The sequence below is a fragment of the Haematobia irritans genome, chromosome 2, assembly GCF_050003625.1.
Source record: "Haematobia irritans isolate KBUSLIRL chromosome 2, ASM5000362v1, whole genome shotgun sequence".
In the NCBI taxonomy this organism is placed as follows: domain Eukaryota; kingdom Metazoa; phylum Arthropoda; class Insecta; order Diptera; family Muscidae; genus Haematobia; species Haematobia irritans.
Window position 1 is genome coordinate 194,244,303 of NC_134398.1, and position 23,981 is coordinate 194,268,283.

Below are 23,981 nucleotides of genomic sequence, written 5' to 3' on the forward strand. Positions count from 1 at the left end.
AATAAGGTATAAGCCTTCTTAGTTTTTTATCGTTTTATATAGAGGAGTCTATATACAATTATGAACCGATACACCCAATTTTCGCATGGTAATTCGAGGGCAAAATTACAACCGGATCGGATGAAAGTAGCTCCAGGTTAGGTTAGGTGGCAGCCCGATGTATCAGGCTCACTTAGACTATTCAGTCCATTGTGATACCACATTGGTGAACTTCTCTCTTATCACTGAGTGCTGCCCGATTCCATGTTAAGCTCAATGACCTCATTTTTATAGCCGAGTCCGAACGGCGTTCCACATTGCAGTGAAACCACTTAGAAAAGTATTGAAACCCTCAGAAATGTCACCAGCATTACTGAGGTGGGATAATCCACCGCTGAAAAATTTTTTGGTGTTCGGTCGAAGCAGGAATCGAACCCACGACCTTGTGTTTGTAAGGTGAGCATGCTAACCATTGCACCAAAGTAGCTCCAGGAAGCTGTGGAAATCAAATCTGGGATCGGTTTTATGGGTGATATATACAATTATGGGCCGAAATGGACCAATTTTTGTAAGGTTGTTAGAACACATGTACTAACATCACAAGAGGTTCCGGAAATTATGTTTGAAATATGTTTTCCTAAATTTTCCTTAAAGTAAGAAAACACTTTTTGGTTAACAAAAATAATGTTAAAATTTACAGAAATATTTAATCTTTGGATTAAAGATAAGATAGAAGTATCTGTTAAAATTTGGATTTTTAAATTGGCGTTTATTTGTACATGACAAAATTTATTATATCAGAATCGAGACTAAAAATTTATTTTTTTGAGAAGCCACATCATTGGCTTGGAATCAATATTTGTGTATATTCTTAACGGAAGATCAAAATCTTAAGATCTAAGTAAACTTTTGTTTAAGTGTACACAAGTATTTTCATAAGAAAAAAAAAACAACACATACTCAATATGATCATTAATTTTCTTCCTTGTTTTGTTTAAAATATTTTTTGTTTTAATTTTTAATCGCATACATCGAGGTCTACCTGTATCGGCTCTTTAATAATAATTGTATGATAATTGAAGATAAATGTTTACTTACGATTTCCAAATCCAGACTCCACCACATTGGCTGTAACTATTGATGCTGCTTGAGCGGCAACAGCTTTACTTTCTCTCAATTGTTCATCCAAATCTTTTAAGGCTGCATAACGATCAGCCGCTGGTGCTGCAGATGTGTTATTGCCATTGCCATTGTTGTTGTTATTATTGTTGTTGCTGTTGTTGTTACTATTAAAACCATTTGTTGTGGAATTTTTAATACCATTAGACATTGGAAGACCTACAATAAAAATAATAAATAAAAGATAAACAATTACAACATTTGGTATTTTTTTGTTTGTTTATGGTTTAACGGCGTAACCACAATCAAATTCTCTTTAAAAGCAGTTATTTACAATAAAATTACAAAATATTGAAAACTAGCAGAGGGGGCATAAGTTTTGAAAACAAACAAAAAGGCTATACTTTCAATAAATAACTTTAATTAATTGAATAAAAGTCAATAGGTGTAAGAAACGTTTTGTACATGCTGTACACATTGTTTGGTAGGTTATTGCCCTTCTACAGGGTTTGGCAATTGGAATGTTACTAATGTTCTGTTACAATCTCCCTACACTGACAAATGGAAATGAAGCATTTTCGAAAATGTACTCTCACTATTACAAAAAAAAACTGTCAGCCACCATTGTTCAACAAGTAGGAAAAATGTTAAAAAAGGAAAACTACAAATTGATCAACTTTTGTGCTGATTAATTAGGAGCCAACGTGGTACAAAGGGTCATGGGTTCAATTCCAGTTTCGATCAAACACTAAAAAGTTGTTCAACGCTGGATTATCCCTTCTCATCACTATCACTAAATGTAGGTTTCTGTTAAATAAAGTTTTATTAAATCGACTCGTGGGCGCCGAAAACTATGCCCTATATGTACAACTGATTGAATGTATGCGTTGCCTGCACATTGATGGCTATAGCGATCGTTATATGTTGATGACAACAAGAGCTATGTAAGCCAGTGGATAGTAGGATAATTTTATATCAACTTTTACATTTCGTTTTAGCAGGTAAAAAAAACTCTTGTTAGTATCTAAAGACTGCAATGGGTAAGATTGTGACGATGGTATTTCCTAAATAAATGCTGTAATCACTGTTGCCACTCGAGACAAAAATACTCTAGCAAAATTTGGAGAAAATTTTACTAAACAAAAAAAATTTTCAATTTCTATAGAAAAATTGTATTTCTATAGAAAATGTTGTCAAAATTTTATTTCTATAGAATATTTTGTCAAAATTTTATTTCAATTAAAATTTTGTCAAAATTTTATTTCAATAAAAATTTTGTCAAAATTTTATTTCAATAAAAATTTTGTCAAAATTTTATTTCAATAAAAAATTTGTAAAAATTTTATTTCTATAGAAAATTATGTAAAAAATTTATTTCTATAGAAAATTTAGTTAAAATGTTATTTCCATAGAAAATTTGTCAAAATTTTATTCCTATAAAACATGTTGTTAAAATTGTATTTCTATAGAAAAATTTGTCAAAATGTTTTTTCAATAGAAATTTTTGTCAAAATTTTATATCTATAGAAAATTTTGTCAAGATTTTATTTCTATACAAAATTTTGTCTAAATTTTATTTCTATAGAAAATTTTGTCAACATTTTCACAAAAATTTATTTCTATTGAAAATTTGTCAAAATTTTATTTCTATAGAAAATTTTGTCAAAATTTTATTTCTATAGAAAATGTCAAAATTTTATGTCTATAGAAAAAGTTGCCAAAATTGTATTTCTATAGAATATTTTGTAAAATTTTGATTTCTATAGAATATTTTGTTAATATTTTATTTCATTAATAATTTTTGTCAAAATTTTATTTCTATAGAAAATGTTGTCAAAATTTTATTTCAATAGAAATTTTTGCCAAAATTTTATTTCAATAAAAATTTTTGTCAAAATTTTATTTCAATAGAAATTTTTGTCAAAATTTTATTTCTATAGAAAATTTTGTCCAGATTTTATTTCTATAGAAAATTTTGGCAAAATGTTATTTCTATAGAAAATTTTGTCAAAATTTTATTTCTATAGAAAATTTTGTCAGAATTTTATTTATATGGAAAATTTTGCCAACATTTTATTTCTTTGTCGACATTTACACAAAAAATTATTTCTATTGAAAATTTTATTTCTATAGAAAATGTCGAAATTTTATGTCTATAGAAAATGTTGTCAAAATTTTATTTCTATAGAAAATTTTGCATAATTTTATTTCAATAAAAATTTTGTCAAAATTTTATTTCAATAAAAAATTTGTCAAAATTTTATTTCTATAGAAAATTATGTACAAATTTTATTTCTATAGAAAATTTAGTTAAAATGTTATTTCCATAGAAAATTTGTCAAAATTTTATTCCTATAAAACATGTTGTTAAAATTTTATTTCTATAGAAAAAATTGTCAAAATTTTTTTCAATAGAAATTTTTGTCAAAATTTTATTTCTATAGAAAATTTTGTCAAGATTTTATTTCTATAGCAAATTTTGTCTAAATTTTATTTCTATAGAAAATTTTGTCAACATTTTATTACTTTGTCAAAATTTTCACAAAAATTTATTTCTATTGAAAATTTGTCAAAATTTTATTTCTATAGAAAATTTTGTCAAAATTTCATTTCTATAGAAAATGTCAAAATTTTATGTCTATAGAAAATGTTGCCAAAATTTTATTTCTATAGAAAATTTTGTAAAATTTTGATTTCTATAGAAAATTTTGTTAAAATTTTATTTCTATAGAAAATTTTGTTAAAATTTTATTTCCATAGAAAATTTTGTTAAAATTGTATTTCAATAGAAAATTTTTTAAAAATTTTATTGCTATAGAAAATGTTAATATTTTATTTCATTAATAATTTTTGTCAAAATTTTATTTCTATAGAAAATGTTGTCAAAATTTTATTTCAATAGAAATTTTTGCCAAAATTTTATTTCAATAAAAATTTTTGTCAAAATTTTATATTAATAAAAATTTTTGTCAAAATTTTATTTCAATAGAAATTTTTGTCAAAATTTTATTTCTATAGAAAATTTTGTCCAGATTTTATTTCTATAGAAAATTTTGGCAAAATGTTATTTCTATAGAAAATGTTGTCAAAATTTTATTTCTATAGAATATTTTGTCAAATTTTTATTTCTATAGAAAATTTTGCCAAAATTTTATTTCTATAGAAAATTTTGTCAAAATTTTATTTCTATAGAAAATTTTGTCAGAATTTTATTTATATGGAAAATTTTGTCAAAATTTTATTTCTATAGAAAAATTTGTCAAAATTTTATTTCTATAGAAAATTTTGTCAAAATCTTATATCTATAGAAAATTTTGTCAAAATTTTATTTCTATAGAAAATTTTGTCAAAATTTTATTTCTATAGAAAATTTTATCAAAATTTTATTTCTATAGAAAATTTTGTCAAAATTTTATTTCTGTAAATTTTGTCAAAATTTTATTTATATAGAAAAATTTGACAAAATTTTATTTTTACAGAAAATTTTGTCAAAATTTTATTTCAATAAAAATTTTTGTCAAAATTTTATTTCAATAAAAAATTTTGTCAAGATTTTATTTCTATAGAAAATTTTGCCAAAATTTTATGCTATAGAAAATTTTGTCAAAATTTTATTTCTATAGAAAATTCTGTCAAAATTTTATTTCGATAGAAAATTCTGTCAAAATTTTATTTTTATAAAAAATTTTGTCAAAATTTTATTTCTACAGAATATTTTGTAAAATTTTTATTTCTATAGAAAAATTTGTTAAAATTTTATTTCAATAGAAAATTTTGTCAAAATTTTATTTCTATAGAAAATTCTGTCAAAATTTTATTTTTATAAAAATTTTTGTCAACATTTTATTTCTATAGAAAATTTTGTCTGAATTTTATTTCTATGGAAAATACTTCATTGATTTGGGCATATATCCCATATTTATGTACCACTCAGTAAATTTTCAAATACGTGAGGACCAGAAGCCCATTTTTAATTTTTCGAACATTCGGAAGACGATCATCATAGATTTCCGTTTTTCGCTTTTTTGATTCGAAATCTTGATTTTATTTAAGCTCGCAAGCTGGTATGGTAAGCATTTTATATATTTTTTTCTTATGTTTAAATTATAACTGATTTTCTACAGCACAGCCTATATTTCATTATTTTTTATTATTTGTAAAAGCATATCAAAAATTTATTGGGGATTTCTGCGCATCAATTTGGGGATGATAGTCAAAAAATTACTGGCAACACTGGTTGGAGAAGAATATTTGGCAAAATCTACCAAAACATCAAGAATTCTATCAGTCTACCAAACGGTAAAAAAATCTACCAGTTTTGGTTGAATTCTACCAACTGTGGCAACCGTGGCTGTAATTCATAAATTACCCATGTTGTGGCACTGTGGCCTCACGAGCCGGAAGGACCTAAAATCGGATCGAATCGGCCGGTTATTACACTCCAATTCGCCATTATACCAAAAATTTTAGCAATAGCGAATATTGTGAAGATTCGAAATAATAAGACCTCATGGCCATATGGCCAATGGCCTCACGAGCCGGAAGGACCTAAAATCGGATCGAATCGGCCGATTATTACACTCCAATTCGCCCTTCTACCAAAAATTTTAGCAATAGCGAATATTGTGAAGATTCTAAAATTACTATTTTTTTCTATTGCAGCAAAGCAAGTTGAAGCAAAATTTGTGATTTCTGGGAATATTTTAATTGAAGTTTTGGAAAATCGTTTTAACAGCTTAAAATGTCACACAAAATAAGGCAATGAGTCAATAATGTAAGATTTTCAAGAGACTGATTTCTTGTAAAGGTTTGTATTGGTTACGTGGTAGGAATGAAAAAATTTGCATTGGTATTTGGTAGGAGATTTTCGATTTGGAGACAACATCTCATGTGAATAATACGAATAATAATGTCGTTGAATTCATATAAAAATTTGGATTTTTTTTTAAGATTTTCATCGAAATTAAATTTTTTGGGGTGGTCACGAATTAAGGTCCTTTTGGATCTAGGACGCATATTTAAGGACTTATGGTCAAAATAAATTTTTCATATAAAATTTTGGATTTTGAGGATTTTCATCGGAATTTTGATTTTTTGGAGGTGATCACGAATTAAAGTCCTTTTGGCTCTAGGACGCATATTTGAGGAGTTATGGCAAAAATAAGTTTTTCATATAACCTAACCTAAACCTAATATACATTTTTCTATAGAATTTGCCAGCCTTATTTAATTATTAATCAAATGGAAGAGAAGAGCAGATTAATGAAAGTTATTTTTGGCGAAAATTATCGTTAAAGATTGACAGTGGTTGTCAATAGTTGAATATGACATGTTTAAACAGAACTGGAACAAAATCGAAAATATTTGTATTAGGACTGATTGGTGGACATCTGCTTCTATCTGGCTCAACAACACAAATCGGGTGAACGATCTATATTGGGGTTATAACAAAACATGGACTGATTCATACTATATTTGACACACCTATTTATGGAACTAAAATACTTCTAGATTTTGAATGTTAGTCAATCTATGTATTGACTTTTAAATTGCGGTACCTGGATGTCCAAGTGCCCAAATTGTGGGGTCGATTTATATTGGGTCTACATAAAAACCTGGAGTGTAATAGTCCATCTGCGTGCAAACAAACGACGAATCTGTGTCGAATTCCAGCACTATTACGACATTATTATAGCGTGATTATAACAGACAGACATGGTTATATGGTCTTTTATCCTGATCAAGAAACTTTTCAAACTTGGACACTCTGAAAACCGGACACCTCTCAACCAGGGTTGGCCTGTCGCAAACAGTGACTTTTGCGACATACGTTTACGACCTAGTGTAGAAAACCTAATTTGAAATTAAAGAAATTGTGAATATTTTTTAATTTAATTTAGTTAAGCTCCCCGATAAAAGGTATGCAAAAAATGCTTTATTTATTCAAAACTCTACTAGATTTACGTCTCCCATTCACAACTTCAAACTATACTTGGTTTTCGTGGTCCATAATGTCCATCTAAGCTATTAAGCCAAAAAGTGATATTATAAAATTCTCTCTTAACAGCAATTCATTTATGTAATGTATTTATGTTTTCCTTCCTTCCAGTTTCTGCAGTAATTTGTAAAAGGTTAACCATGAGCGAGTACCGACCGTCACGTTTACTGCACCATCGAGTAGTTTATAGTAATTTTGACTTCGAGTTTCCAATTGAAATAATTATATTCTCAAGTTTTTTAAGCTCGTTAATAATTTTACAAACATTCCTGAGCATTGAAACTTCTTCGCACGTATCATCATCTTTGATTATCATTCGCTGCTTATTTGAAGGGTCTGAAGTATTTGGAGTTTGCGACGTTTGCTACTTTTTCTACATTTACGACGTGTATGTGACGTTTACGACGTTTACAACTTTGCGACAGTCGTAAACCTTAAAAAGTTGTATACAGACCATCTCTGCTCTCAACAATAGACAGTTGTCGCGTTACGTTTGTTATATTAAAACATTAACCTCTCATAATATGACATCTCCAAAATGTGGACAAAATTTAGGCGACCGTCGCAAATCGATATTTCGATAAGTCACGAACGGAATGACCAACTTATACTCGCAGAGAAGGAATATGGTCACCTCCTAGAGCAAAATGTTATTTTTGGATGGGAAGAAAACAAAATTTTTACCGCAAAAATGTTGCTTTTTCACTAAACATAAAATGGTTGTCGAAATCGGATACATTATGTCCGAGAAAATAATATAGTTGTGACAAACATGTTCCATGTTTGCCGTCAAAAAAAAAAAAAGATTTTGCTCTAAGAGGTGATCATATTCCTTCTCTGCGTTTATACACCCATCATCATTCTATGGTGGTGGGCACAAAAACTTTAATGCAAAGATCATGCATTTTTTCAAAAATTTAAATTAAAGAAATGTGTCCTTAATATTATTTAAATTGCTAGCATAATATTTCATATTATATCAATATTTTGAGAATTAAGCTTTTTGATTCAAAAACCTTCTAACAGGAAGAAAAACAACAATAACTAATCATAAGTAAATTGTAATTGTAAACATGCATTTTTAGTAAACAATTATTAGATAAAAATTGGCAAAGCAAAAAACTTCAAAATAAAAAAAAAAATATGAGAAAATAAAATAATTCGAATACTTAAAAAATGCTTGATAAGGGCCTAATGGCGGCAATAACAATAACAAAGAATTTCAACAACAACAGTTACAAGCAATGTAAACGGAAACGGATATTAAAAGGCATTGCAAAAAAAACCATTTGAAATCAAATAATTATTAATCAATTAAGGGAATTGTAGCTAACAAAAAAAAAAAAATAAAATAAAAAACTCAACTTTATATAAAAAAAAAAAACAATAAAACAAAGCAAATAAAAAAAACAACACAGAACTTACGCCAACTATTATTATTATCATTGTTATTGTTATAAGATGAATTATAGTTGTTGCTGTTGTTGTTGGAATTGTAGTTGAAAGATGACTTGGCATCATTGGTAGAGATAGATTTACCAAATTGATTTGAATTTAGGAAATTTTGATTTATATTCATTCTATAGAAATTTTTACCATCGTCCACAGGGAAAGCATTTTGGGATTGATTCTTGATATTGGCATTTTCATCAATTATACGTTTTGTATTATCAATATTGTTATTGAATACAGATGGAAGATTTATATGATCTGTACAAAATGGATCATAGTTGGGTAAAGATGAAGTATTTGATAGTCTTGCTGCAGAATTAGAAGATGTGGACTTGATATCGGTGGTAGAGGTGCTTGAGCACAATTCTTCTATAAAAGGATTACAATTATCCCTTTTAGCATTAACATTGATTTCTTGATTATAATTGAAGTTATTGTAATTTGTGTTGTTGTTGTTATTGAAATTATTAAAATGATTAAAAGAATTATCGCAACTAATATTATTCGATATTGAATTTGAATTTAAATTTGTAACGAACTTAAAATCTTCATTCATGTTGGAATTAAATTGAAATTGTTGCGGTTGGCTTTTCAAATGATAATAATTGTCAAAAGTAGAAGTAGAAGAAGTATTAGAAGTAGATGTTGTTGCAGAAGTACAAGTAGAAATATTAAATAAATTTGTTGCTGCTTGGTTATTATCATAAACATCAAGATGCATACGAAATGGATTTGTGGTTTGGCACATACTCGATAACGTCGATGTTGCTATTGAGGACGAGGACGAGGAGGATAACGTGGGCAATATTCCCGATGACATTGGGGCAAATAGCGAGGCAGAAGATGAGCTAAACATTGATGAGGAAGGCTGGTTCTGGTGATGATGATGATGATGCTGTTGCTGCTGTGGGTGTTGTTGAACTCCTCCTTCCCCCTTTGTAAATGAAGCAAACAAATTTTGCTCTTGATTTAAATCAAATACTGACGATATAGGCGCCGTCGTTCTCGTTGTTGTCGTCACAGGCATTGATGTTTGCCATGCTAGATTGTTACCGGTATTTGTCATTGATGCAGAAGAGATTTGTTGCGGCCCAGTGCTTCTGGTATCCAGAGACCAAACATCCCATTGAGCATTAGATGATTTATCCTTCGATGATGTCATAGAGCTGCCGTTTGACAATGATGCATTCTCCAAGGATCGTGAGTTGTGGTTGGATGGAGGCGTATTGAAATGATTTTGATTACCCAATACAGCCATGGCTGTAGCATGGGCTGCCAAAGCTAAAGGAGTAAATTTTGTTGTCGATGATTCCGATGGATTGCTGGAGGTGTTGGTGCTGCTTTGTGGTTGTACTGTCGACGATATTTTCTTTCGTTGTTCTTGTTGTCTCTTGGCAAAAAATTCCTCCTGTTGTTGTTCATCAAAACGTTTTTGACCACTTAATCGTAGAAATTTTTCAAAATCATCGAGAATACTATTAAAATCATTTGTGGCTTGACGATAAGCCTCATTTGGCGTAAATTTCATATAATCGCCATCATGCTGCTGTTGTTCTATATCATCACTAGAGTTTGAATCTACTTCGATTATATCATTTAAAAAATGTTCATGGCTTTTCGATGCTAAAGATCCAGATCGTAAGGATTTTTTTCGTATGGCATTTTTCCTCATAAATTGATAATTTGCCTCTTCATCGGTTGATTTGGATTGTTCTTTACATTGATAATTAATTGAGTTCGAGTTGACAAATTTGTGATTGTGCAAAATTTGTTTTTGGGCAGGATGGTTTTTTTCGGGAGGATTTTTTAATTTGTTTTTGTTTTTTTTTTGTTTTGTATGTGGAGTAGAGAAGAAAACACAAGTTTGCGGGCAAAGTAGAAGAAGAAAAATATAAAATTTTAAATAAACTTAATATTTTTTTCATAATCCAATTAGTTTTGATTTTTAAAATGAGTGTTAAGTTGTGAAAATTAAAAAAAAAAAAAACTAAAACTAATCACGCAATAAACAATGAGGGATTTTTTTATAGAAAATTTAAATTCACATAGACATTTATTTACAAAACAAAACCAAATCACAAAAAAAAAACATTTTTTTTAATGGAACAAAAGAAATATTTATACTATAAATTAAAATATGTATTTTTTTTAATTATAATAATAAAAAAGAAATTCTTCAACAATGAATGATAACAAAAAGAAAATTTTTAAATTCATATTCCTATTACTTTTAGTCATAAGATCCCTAGAACAAAATGAATTCTTTTAAAATTTTAAAAATTATAATTTTTTAAAATTATTATTTTGTTTTTAAGAAAGAAATTCTTCAACAATGAATGATAACAAAAAGAAAATTTAAAATTTAAATTCATATTCCTATTAGTCATACGATCCCTAGAACAAAATGAAAGAGACATAAGAGCGTATACGTTATATATTCTGATATATCAAGTACAATGTAACTGATACGACCTATAGTCCAGAATTGGATTCCGTCGAAGCCAGGGGTTTGATCAAATTTAAATTTATATCAAAAATAAAAAGAAATAATTTGGATTAATCAACGTTTTTAATAACTGTTCCAAATTGATTTACCGGCTTTATATTTTGTCAAAAACAACTAATCCGCTTTAGAAGGCCACATTAAATAAAACTTTGTTTTTAGTAATCTAATAAAATTTTAGAATTTCACTATGGTTTTCTACAAAAAACAATTTGGATGGGGACCAAATGTTTTAATTGGGAGCTTGGGTTGTTGGGAATTTCTATAAATTTGATGATTTTTTAGAGGATTTTTCGAAATCGGTTCAGAATTATAAATCAGGTTAACAATATTGGTTTACATGAAATTCTTTTTATTTCTACATTATTAAAAAGAAGCACTGCGAATCGGCAAAATTAAAAAAAAAATCTTTTATTCCAAGGCAAATGGAGCATTTGGACTAGAAACGAACAGAGGATTTTATATTGAGGGGCCATGCCCTAATTTATAATTTTACTCAACTCCTCTAAGACATTTTTCACAAATCATTTCGTGAGAACTCGAACCTAAATGTAGCCCCCTCATCAGTGTTCAACACTGACATAGGCAATATATTCCATAAATATAGAAATTATGAAAAACTTAAAACTTTAATTAATAATCGTAAATATAAAACCGTCAAAATTTTATTTCTATAGAAAATTTTGTGCAAAATTTTATATGTTTAGAAAATGTTGTCAAAATTTTATTTCTATAGAAAATTTTGTCAACATTTTATTTCTATAGAAAATTTTGTCAAAATTTTATTTCTATAGAAAATGTTGTCAAAATTTTATTACTATAGAAAATTTTGTCAAAATTGTATTTCTACAGAAAAATTTGTCACAATGTTATTTCTTTAGAAAATTTTTGTCAAAATTTTATTTCTATAGAAAATTTTGTCAAAATTGTATTTCTATAGACCATTTTTATCAAAATTTCATTTCTATGGAAAATTTTATCAAAATTTTATTTCTATAGAAAATTTTGTCAGAATTTCATTTCTATAGAAAATTTTGTCAACATTTTATGTCTATAGAAAAATTTGTCAAAATTTTATGTCAACAGAAAATTTTTTCAAAATTTTATATCTATAGAAAATTTTGTCAAAATTTTATTTCTATAGAAAATTTTGTCAAAATTTTATTTCTATACACCATTTTTGTCAAAATTTTATTTCTATAGAACATTTTTTCAAAATTTTATTTCTAAACATTTTTTCAAAATTTTAGTTCTATAGAAAATTTTGTCAAAATTTTATTTCTATAGAAAATTTATAGAAAATCAACACTTTATTTATAGAAAACTTTGTAAAAATTTTATATCTATAGAAAATTTTGTCAAAATTTTATATCTATAGAAAATTTTGTCAAAATTTTATTTCTATAGACCATTTTTGTCAAAATTTCATTTCTATGGAAAATTTTGTCAACATTTTATTTCTATAGACAATTTTTGTCAAAATTTTATTTCTATAGAAGATTTTGTCAACATTTTATTTCTGTAAAAAATTTTTTCAAAATTGTTTTTCTATAGAAAATTTTGTCGACATTTTATGTCTATAGAAAATTTTTTCAAAATTTTATATCTATAGAAAATTTTGTCAAAATTTTATTTTTATAGACAATTTTTGTCAAAATTTTATTTCTATAGAAAATTTTGTCAAAATTTTATTTCTATAGACAATTTTGTCAAAATTTTATATCTATAGAAAATTTTGTCAAAATTTTATTTCTATACACCATTTTTGTCAAAATTTTATTTCTATACAAAATTTTGTCAAAATTTTATTTCTATAGAAAATTTTGCCAAAATTTTATTTCTATAGAAAATTTTGTCAAAATTTTATTTCTATAGAAAATTTTGTCAAAATTTTATATCTATAGAAAATTTTGTCAAAATTTTATTTCTATACACCATTTTTGTCAAAATTTTATTTCTATACACCATTTTTGTCAAAATTTTATTTCTATACAAAATGTTGTCAAAATTTTATTTCTATAGAAAATTTTGTCAACATTTTATTTCTATAGAAAATTTTGTCAAAATTTTATTTCTATAGAAAATTTTGTCAAAATTTTATTTCTATAGAAAATTTTATCAAAAATTTTTTTCTATAGAAAATTTTATCAAAATTTTATTTCTATAGAAAATTTTATCAAAATTTTATTTCTATAGAAAATTTTATCAAAATTTTATTTCTATAGAAAATTTTATCAAAATTTTTTTTCTATAGAAAATTTTATCAAAATTTTATTTCTATAGAAATTTTTTTTTTCAAAATTTTATGTCTATAGAAATTTTTTTCAATATTTTACGTCTATAGAATATTTTGTCAAAATTTTATTTCTATAGACAGTTTTTGGCAAAATTTAATTTCTACAGAAAATTTTAGAACATTTTGTAAAAAAAATATTTCTATACATCAAGAATTCTACCAATTTATCAAACAGTAAAAACTCTAAAATTTTGTGATAGAATTCTATCAACTATGGCAACCGTGATCGCTACTCGACCTTTGTATCTTTAGTGAAGGGTACCATAAACTTGTTTTAATATAATAGAAGACTTCCATTCTCCTACTTTGTGGCAAAGGAAATAATTCGATTTAAACTATCACCAAACCTATAAGTAAGAAACAAATAAAAAAAATGTGAAACTACATAAATCATCACGAAATGCAAAGAAGATCAAGGAATTAATGGTGAATGCCCAATGCTGGAAGCAAACGAGAAAGCTGACACACAATGGTTATTAAGTTATAAATCCTGTTTGACTTAGAATGAGCTTAACATAAATCTGTAGAAAATAAATGTGAAAAATATAAGGAGGCCACAAAAAAAAAATAAATAAAATGGTTCAACATCAAGTAAAAGTAAAAAAACAAAACGCATCTAAGTTTTGAAAGTTGTTTGAGAATGTCTGTTGCATGATAGGAAGAAAAAAATTAGAATGTAGGTTGAATATTAAAAGTTTCTGATGGAAAATTCCAAAGCTAGTAGAAATCCTATTAGTAGTGTGATTTCTTGGAAATTTGTTAGTGGGAGGAGACCAGGAGATGTCATACTCGATCAGCAAAATATCACGATTGGTTGTATTATCAAGTGAGCATATGACATGTTCATTGCCATCACAGAAATATTGTGAAGGATTCTATTGAAAAATAAAAAAAATTGGAAACTGACTTTTCAGAATTTGGAATATTGAAACTCCATATAAGATCAGTACTACCAGTATTGGGAATTTTCCCCCAACGTTTTTACGTTTAAACAGGAAAATTTTCGCTTAAACAGGATTTTTGACAATTGCAAAACTAAATTTTAAATTAAATAAATAAATTTTTTGCTCCATCAAATTAAAAAATATGTTCATTAGAAATTTTTCGGTTAAATTTTTTTTTTTTTTTTTTTTTTTTTAAATTCGAATTTATATTAAAAGAGACGATATTTAACCTCCTTTAACCGCTCCGGTTTTTGTCTCTGCTATATTTTCCGTTGTACATTCTAAGTTCTTTGCACACATTGTTTTATAACGCTCATTTACAGATAGAGAGAGGGGAGTATATTCTCTATATTTCAAACCACATTGCAGCAGGGTTGATAAAGTTGGCACTTTTGTGCTTTTTTTGATACATTTCTACTGCAATAAGCACCCTGGCAAGACCGCGAGCCATTTGGTAATTTTTCATCACGATTACTCTATAAAGAGTTATTCTGTCCTAAATGTGAATGTTTCGCAGATATCAACTCAACTCTAAAAATTATAAATAGCGGACATTGAAAAAATAATCATATTCAAAAATGAGGATATTTTAGTTTTTATTGAAGGATCTCAACATTTTTGACAGGAATATTGTCTATACCACATTCGTCCGCAACTGTGAAACGTGAAATGTGATTTTTTTCCGCCACACTGAGGAACAGAGTATTATAAGATAGTGTATATATTTGAAACGCCCAGAAGGAGACCAAATACACACATGGTGTCTTTAGCAATAATGCTTAGAGCCGGCTCCTGAGCCACAGTGGGTAGAATTCCACAAAAAAATGGTAAATTTTTTACTGTTTTGCAGATTGGTAAAATTCTTGAATTTGGTAGATTTTGCAAAGAGGTACGTACTTCTTCATAAATTTTCTATTGAAATAAACTTTTGACAATATTTTTTATAGAAATAAAATTTTGTCAAAATTGTCTATAGAAATAAAGTTTTGGCAAAATTTTCTATAGAAATAAATTGTTGACAAAATTTTCTATAGAAATAAAATTTCGGCAAAATTTTCTATAGAAATAAAATTTTGACAAAATATTCTATAGAAATAAATTGTTGAGAAAATTTTCTATAAGTATAAAATTTTTCCTATAGCAATAAAATGTTGACAAAATTTTCTACAGAAATAAAAATCTTCTATGGAAATAAAATTTTGACACAATTTTCTATAGATATAAAATTTTGGCAAAATTTTCTATAGAAAAAAAAATTTTGACAAAATTTTCTATAGAAATAAATTGTTATAAAATTTTCTATAGAAATAAATTGTTATAAAATTTTCTATAGAAATGAATTTTTGGCAAAATCTTCTATGGACAAAATTTCTGTAAGTATAACATTTTTTCTATAGCAATGAAATGTTGACAAAATCTTCTATGGAAATAAAATTTTGACAAAATTTTCTATAGATATAAAATTTTGACAAAATTTTCTTTAGAAATAAAGTTTTGACATTTTCTATTGAAATATTTTGACAAAATCTTCTATGGAAATAAAATTTTGACTAAATTTTCTATAGAAATAAAATTTTGACAAAATTTTCTATAGATATAAAATTTTGGCAAAATTTTCTATAGAAATAAATTGTTGACAAAAGTTTCTATAAGTATAAAATTTTTCCTATAAAAAAAAATGTTGACAAATTTTTCAATAGAAATAAAATTTTGACAAAATCTTCTATGGAAGTAAAATTTTGACAAAATTTTCTATAGAAATAAAATTTTACAAAATCTTCTATGAAAATAAAATTTTGACAAAATTTTCTATAGATATAAAATTTTGACAAAATTTTCTATAGAAATAAAATTTTGACAAAATTATCTATAGAAATAAAATATTGACAAAATTTTCTATAGATATAAAATTTTGACAAAAGTTTCTATAGAAATAAAATTTTGACAAAATTTTCTATTGAAATATAATTTTGACAAAATTTTCTATAGAAATAAAATTTTGACAAGCATTTCAATAGAAAAAAAATTTTGAAAAAATGTTCTTTGGAAATAAAATTTTGACAAAATTTTCTATAGAAATAAAATGTTGACAAATTGTTCTATAGAAATAAATTTTTTACAAAATCTTCTAAGGAAATAAAATTTTGACAAAATGTTCTATAAATATAAAATTTTGACAAAATGTTCTATAGAAATAAAATGTTATATTACAGTTAGCCTGATACCGAAACAGGCAATTGACGTCCAAATGCATTATATCTAATTATACAATTATTTTTCGAGCTTTATGGACAGATATAGATTAAGGAACATGGTTAATAGAGCCATTGAAAAGAAAACGCCAGATACCAATCTATACACGCCTGGACTGTACATGTTTCGGTTCGGGCGAATGAAGCTTTCCACAGCCTTTAGTATAGATCTGGCTGGGAGAGATAACTCAATTTTGGGCCCTTAATGCTAACTCCTTATGGAGAAAACATTTGGGAAATTTCCTCTTACAAATTGAATCATCTTTTCTCCCACTGTACATCATCTTTTCATATAACTTACAAGTCCCTTAATCTTATTTTTATTTCGTTTTGTTACATAGTAATGCAACAACACGAAATTTATTTTTAGAAAGCTAATTTGTTAGAATTCACCTAAGTGGTGAACAGTCGAACAATGCTTATTGTTTCTACAGTCAACTACAACATATGACAATTAACAGAAACTGGTTTCCAGGATACAACAACAATTCTAACGCGTACATTAGTCGTGTTTTTCCTAGTTTTACGACGGGCTCATCGTTGCTTATTATATTACAGTTAGCCTGATACCGAAACAGGCAATTGACGTCCAAATGCATTATATCTAATTATACAATTATTTTTCGAGCTTTATGGACAGATATAGATTAAGGAACATGGTTAATAGAGCCATTGAAAAGAAAACGCCAGATACCAATCTATACACGCCTGGACTGTACATGTTTCGGTTCGGGCGAATGAACCTTTCCACAGCCTTTAGTATAGATCTGGCTGGGAGAGATAACTCAATTTTGGGCCCTTAATGCTAACTCCTTATGGAGAAAACATTTGGGAAATTTCCTCTTACAAATTGAATCATCTTTTCTCCCACTGTACATCATCTTTTCATATAACTTACAAGTCCCTTAATCTTATTTTTATTTCGTTTTGTTACATAGTAATGCAACAACACGAAATTTATTTTTAGAAAGCTAATTTGTTAGAATTCACCTAAGTGGTGAACAGTCGAACAATGCTTATTGTTTCTACAGTCAACTACAACATATGACAATTAACAGAAACTGGTTTCCAGGATACAACAACAATTCTAACGCGTACATTAGTCGTGTTTTTCCTAGTTTTACGACGGGTTCATCGTTGCTTATTATATTACAGTTAGCCTGATACCGAAACAGGCAATTGACGTCCAAATGCATTATATCTAATTATACAATTATTTTTCGAGCTTTATGGACAGATATAGATTAAGGAACATGGTTAATAGAGCCATTGAAAAGAAAACGCCAGATACCAATCTATACACGCCTGGACTGTACATGTTTCGGTTCGGGCGAATGAACCTTTCCACAGCCTTTAGTATAGATCTGGCTGGGAGAGATAACTCAATTTTGGGCCCTTAATGCTAACTCCTTATGGAGAAAACATTTGGGAAATTTCCTCTTACAAATTGAATCATCTTTTCTCCCACTGTACATCATCTTTTCATATAACTTACAAGTCCCTTAATCTTATTTTTATTTCGTTTTGTTACATAGTAATGCAACAACACGAAATTTATTTTTAGAAAGCTAATTTGTTAGAATTCACCTAAGTGGTGAACAGTCGAACAATGCTTATTGTTTCTACAGTCAACTACAACATATGACAATTAACAGAAACTGGTTTCCAGGATACAACAACAATTCTAACGCGTACATTAGTCGTGTTTTTCCTAGTTTTACGACGGGTTCATCGTTGCTTATTATATTACAGTTAGCCTGATACCGAAACAGGCAATTGACGTCCAAATGCATTATATCTAATTATACATTTATTTTTCGAGCTTTATGGACAGATATAGATTAAGGAACATGGTTAATAGAGCCATTGAAAAGAAAACGCCAGATACCAATCTATACACGCCTGGACTGTACATGTTTCGGTTCGGGCGAATGAACCTTTCCACAGCCTTTAGTATAGATCTGGCTGGGAGAGATAACTCAATTTTGGGCCCTTAATGCTAACTCCTTATGGAGAAAACATTTGGGAAATTTCCTCTTACAAATTGAATCATCTTTTCTCCCACTGTACATCATCTTTTCATATAACTTACAAGTCCCTTAATCTTATTTTTATTTCGTTTTGTTACATAGTAATGCAACAACACGAAATTTATTTTTAGAAAGCTAATTTGTTAGAATTCACCTAAGTGGTGAACAGTCGAACAATGCTTATTGTTTCTACAGTCAACTACAACATATGACAATTAACAGAAACTGGTTTCCAGGATACAACAACAATTCTAACGCGTACATTAGTCGTGTTTTTCCTAGTTTTACGACGGGCTCATCGTTGCTTATTATATTACAGTTAGCCTGATACCGAAACAGGCAATTGACGTCCAAATGCATTATATCTAATTATACAATTATTTTCGAGCTTTATGGACAGATATAGATTAAGGAACATGGTTAATAGAGCCATTGAAAAGAAAACGCCAGATACCAATCTATACACGCCTGGACTGTACATGTTTCGGTTCGGGCGAATGAACCTTTCCACAGCCTTTAGTATAGATCTGGCTGGGAGAGATAACTCAATTTTGGGCCCTTAATGCTAACTCCTTATGGAGAAAACATTTGGGAAATTTCCTCTTACAAATTGAATCATCTTTTCTCCCACTGTACATCATCTTTTCATATAACTTACAAGTCCCTTAATCTTATTTTTATTTCGTTTTGTTACATAGTAATGCAACAACACGAAATTTATTTTAGAAAGCTAATTTGTTAGAATTCACCTAAGTGGTGAACAGTCGAACAATGCTTATTGCTTCTACAGTCAACTACAACATATGACAATTAACAGAAACTGGTTTCCAGGATACAACAACAATTCTAACGCGTACATTAGTCGTGTTTTTCCTAGTTTTACGACGGGCTCATCGTTGCTTATTATATTACAGTTAGCCTGATACCGAAACAGGCAATTGACGTCCAAATGCATTATATCTAATTATACAATTATTTTTCGAGCTTTATGGACAGATATAGATTAAGGAACATGGTTAATAGAGCCATTGAAAAGAAAACGCCAGATACCAATCTATACACGCCTGGACTGTACATGTTTCGGTTCGGGCGAATGAACCTTTCCACAGCCTTTAGTATAGATCTGGCTGGGAGAGATAACTCAATTTTGGGCCCTTAATGCTAACTCCTTATGGAGAAAACATTTGGGAAATTTCCTCTTACAAATTGAATCATCTTTTCTCCCACTGTACATCATCTTTTCATATAACTTACAAGTCCCTTAATCTTATTTTTATTTCGTTTTGTTACATAGTAATGCAACAACACGAAATTTATTTTTAGAAAGCTAATTTGTTAGAATTCACCTAAGTGGTGAACAGTCGAACAATGCTTATTGTTTCTACAGTCAACTACAACATATGACAATTAACAGAAACTGGTTTCCAGGATACAACAACAATTCTAACGCGTACATTAGTCGTGTTTTTCCTAGTTTTACGACGGGCTCATCGTTGCTTATTATATTACAGTTAGCCTGATACCGAAACAGGCAATTGACGTCCAAATGCATTATATCTAATTATACAATTATTTTTCGAGCTTTATGGACAGATATAGATTAAGGAACATGGTTAATAGAGCCATTGAAAAGAAAACGCCAGATACCAATCTATACACGCCTGGACTGTACAAAATTGAGTTATCTCTCCCAGCCAGATCTATACTAAAGGCTGTGGAAAGGTTCATTCGCCCGAACCGAAACATGTACAGTCCAGGCGTGTATAGATTGGTATCTGGCGTTTTCTTTTCAATGGCTCTATTAACCATGTTCCTTAATCTATATCTGTCCATAAAGCTCGAAAAATAATTGTATAATTAGAAATAAAATGTTGACAAAATTTTTTATAGAAATAAATTGTTGAGAAAATTTTACATAAGTATAAATAAAATTTTTCTATAGCAATAAAATGTTGACAAAATTTTCTATAGAAATAACATTTTTGACAAAATCTTCTATGGAAATAAAATTTTGACAAAATTTTCTATAGAAAAAAATGTTGACAAAATCTTCTTTGGAAATAAAATTTTGACAAAATTTTCTATAGAAATAAAATTTTGACAAAATTTTCTATAGAAATACAATTTTGACAAAATTTTCTATAGAAATACAATTTTGACAAAATTTTCTATAGAAATAAATTGTTGAGAAAATTTTCTATAAGTATAAAATTTTTCCTATAGCAATAAAATGTTGACAAAATTTTCTATAGGAATAAAATTGTTGGCAAAATCTTCTATGGAAATAAAATTGTTGGCAAAATGTTCTATAAATATAAAATTTTGACAAAATTTTTTATAGAAATAAATTGTTGAGAAAATTTTCTATAAGTATAAATAAAATTTTTCCTATAGCAATAAAATGTTGACAAAATTTTCTATAGAAATAACATTTTTGACAAAATCTTCTATGGAAATAAAATTTTGACAAAATTTTCTATAGAAAAAAAATGTTGACAAAATCTTCTATGGAAATAAAATTTTGACAAAATTTTCTATAGAAATAAAATTTTGACAAAATTTTCTATAGAAATAAAATTTTGACAAATTTTCTGTAGAAATAAAATTTTGACAAAATTGTCTATAGAAATACAATTTTGACAAAATTTTCTATAGAAATAAATTGTTGAGAAAATTTTCTATAAGTATAAAATTTTTCCTATAGCAATAAAATGTTGACAAATTTTCTATAGGAATAAAATTGTTGGCAAAATCTTCTATGGAAATAAAATTGTTGGCAAAATCTTCTATGGAAATAAAATTTTGACAAAATTTTCTATAGAAATAAAATTTTGACTGAATTTTCTATAGAAATAAAATTTTGACTGAATTTTCTATAAAAATAAAATGTTGAAAAATCTTCTATAGAAATATAATTTTGACAAAATTTTCTATAGAAATAAAATTTTGACATTTTCTATTGAAATATTTTGACAAAATTTTCTATAGGAATAAAATTTTAACAAAATTTTGTATAGAAATAACATTTTGACAAAATTTTCTATAGAAATAAAATTTTGACAAAATTTTCTATAGAAATAAAATTTTGTAAAATAATATATTTTAGGAAATCTAAAAATAATTGTCAAAATCGGTCTTGATTTAAATATACGTATACTTTTACAATAGTTTTTAAATTTGATATTATGTAATTTTAGCACCTTTTGGATTCGAAAAGTACATTTTTAATAAGTATTTAGTACTTTTTCGTCAACATTATTTATCATGCCTGGCATGTATGCAGGCATGTATTGGTTTGTGTCTCGGCTAAGTATTTTGTTGGTGCTCATATTTGTATTGTGCTGATTTAAAGAGAGGGAGAGAAAGATAGATAGTGTAATATCTGTAAATGTGTGTAGCTACCACGTATGTCGCGCAAATAATATACATTTTTGTCAGAAATATTTACATGTTTATCGAGAAAAACAAAACACTGGATGTGAGTTGTATACACACGCAGAGAAAATACTATATCAAATGATTAAAATATCTATGGCCTTTCATATAATTTTCCTTAGAAATCTACGCTTCTTATCCATTTACCAAAGACAGAAAAATATGAACCTGATAAAAAAAGAAACGAAAACAAATACAAAGTTCTTAGACAAATTTCAAATGAAAAAAAATTAATGAAAATGGAAAAAGGAGAAAAAAAAAAACGAACACACAAAATGACTTACAATAATTAACATATATAGAAGGAGAAGTGAAAAAGTAGGCGCTCTGTAGTTGTTAAGCTAGTAAAGCGCGTTGGAATAGCAAATCATAAATCGAGAAGGTGCAGAGAAACACAACAAACTCAAAACTTACCTGCAGCATTGTAAATTGGAGCATGATCAAAATCAGCAAAATTCTCCGTATTTCCATTGCTTCCAAAGCTATTACAATTTCCATTGGTATTGGCTAAGGCTCCATTACCATTATTATTGGAGGCGTTAAGACCACCGCCACTACTGCCATTTCCATTATGACCATTCATAAATTGTTGATGAGCTGCCTTCAATGGCTGTATTTTGGCATAACCATTGTTGGTCGTTGATGCCGAACCCACCGACGAGGCCGGGCTGGTACTGGCCATAGTGGCATTAAAAGATATCGGCCGAACCAAAATCGGCTACAAAATCTGCCTCAGCACCAAAACCATTGCACTGGCACAACTGCTGGTATCGGAGAGGGCACCAGTTGAGGCTGAACCCACAGAGATATTCAAGCCATTGTGTAGGCCAAAGGCATCTGTGTTGAAGCCATTCTGTTGCTGCTGCTGATGATGGTGGGATGAACTGTGGTGTGGACGACTGATGGCTGTGGATGAGGATTTATGTAAACCATTCGCTGTGGTACGCTGTGAAGTGGGCGGTGTTAACTGTATGTGGGAGTGGTGATTTTGGTTGTTGCTAGTACTGCTGCTACGGTTATTATTCGCTGATGTTGTGGACGATGCTGTGTTAGAGTTGGTGGCAGCAACTGCTGCTGATGCTGTTGATGATGAAGTCTTAAGGTTTGTGGCATTTGTTAAGGACTTTAAGGGACTAGCAGGCTCTAAGTAATAACGTTTGCGCTCGTATTTATCAATCATCAACTCTCTTTGATCCTGATGCACAGCACGTTTGGATCCCATAATCCCAGCCATGTTTTAGCGCATACATCGTTACCATGCGCCTTAAGGAAATCAATTTCGTCCTGTGTGAATGTAGCCATTGATATTGACTTAACACGATGTGGTGGTGTCAGGCCTCGTCTGTAATAGAGGATATAAAATTGACATTAGAAAACATTTTCTGAGAGGCAAAAAGTTTACGTATTCGAATGGGTGGACAACATCTAAACAGCTTTTTGTAAATTAAATTGAAATCTTCAGTAAAATAATGGAAATTTATCCAAGTCAACAACATTGTTGTGGTAATGGGATTCCTAAGATATGCATAAAGCTGCAGTAGCACAATTTCATTATTTTAAATGACCAATTGTTTTTTTACTTGTATAAGAAATGCGACAATTTTTATTTTTTACAGAAATTTTATTCTATAGAAATTTTCGGCGGAGTTTTACCTCTATAGAAAATTTCGTCAACATTTTATCTCCATAAAAAATTTCGTGAATATTTTATCTCTATGGACACTTTCTTCGAAATTTTATCTCTAGAAAATTTCGTCAAAATTTTGTTTCTATAGAACATTTCGTCGAAATTTTATAGAAAATTTCGTAGAAATTTTATTTCTATATCAAATTTCGTCGAGATTTTATCTCTATAGAAAATTTCGTCGAAATTTTATTTCAATAGAAAAATTTAATCGAAATTTTATTTCTATAGAAAGTTCGTCAATTTATATAGTTTGTTATTTCTATAGAAAATTTCGTCGAAATTTTAT

The 23,981-nt window shown here is 28.1% G+C and overlaps 1 protein-coding gene across 1 annotated transcript in view; it reads right to left on the reverse strand.

Moving 5' to 3' along the window:
* Positions 1-23,981, reverse strand: part of drongo (Arf GTPase activating protein drongo) — a 293,055-nt gene that overhangs the window by 5,371 nt on the left and 263,703 nt on the right. The window contains 6 exon segments of the mRNA XM_075297109.1: positions 1,078-1,317; positions 8,522-10,261; positions 22,423-22,702; positions 22,704-22,759; positions 22,762-23,220; positions 23,223-23,350. Of these exon segments, the coding sequence (XP_075153224.1) occupies positions 1,078-1,317; positions 8,522-10,261; positions 22,423-22,702; positions 22,704-22,759; positions 22,762-23,220; positions 23,223-23,350 (2,903 nt within the window).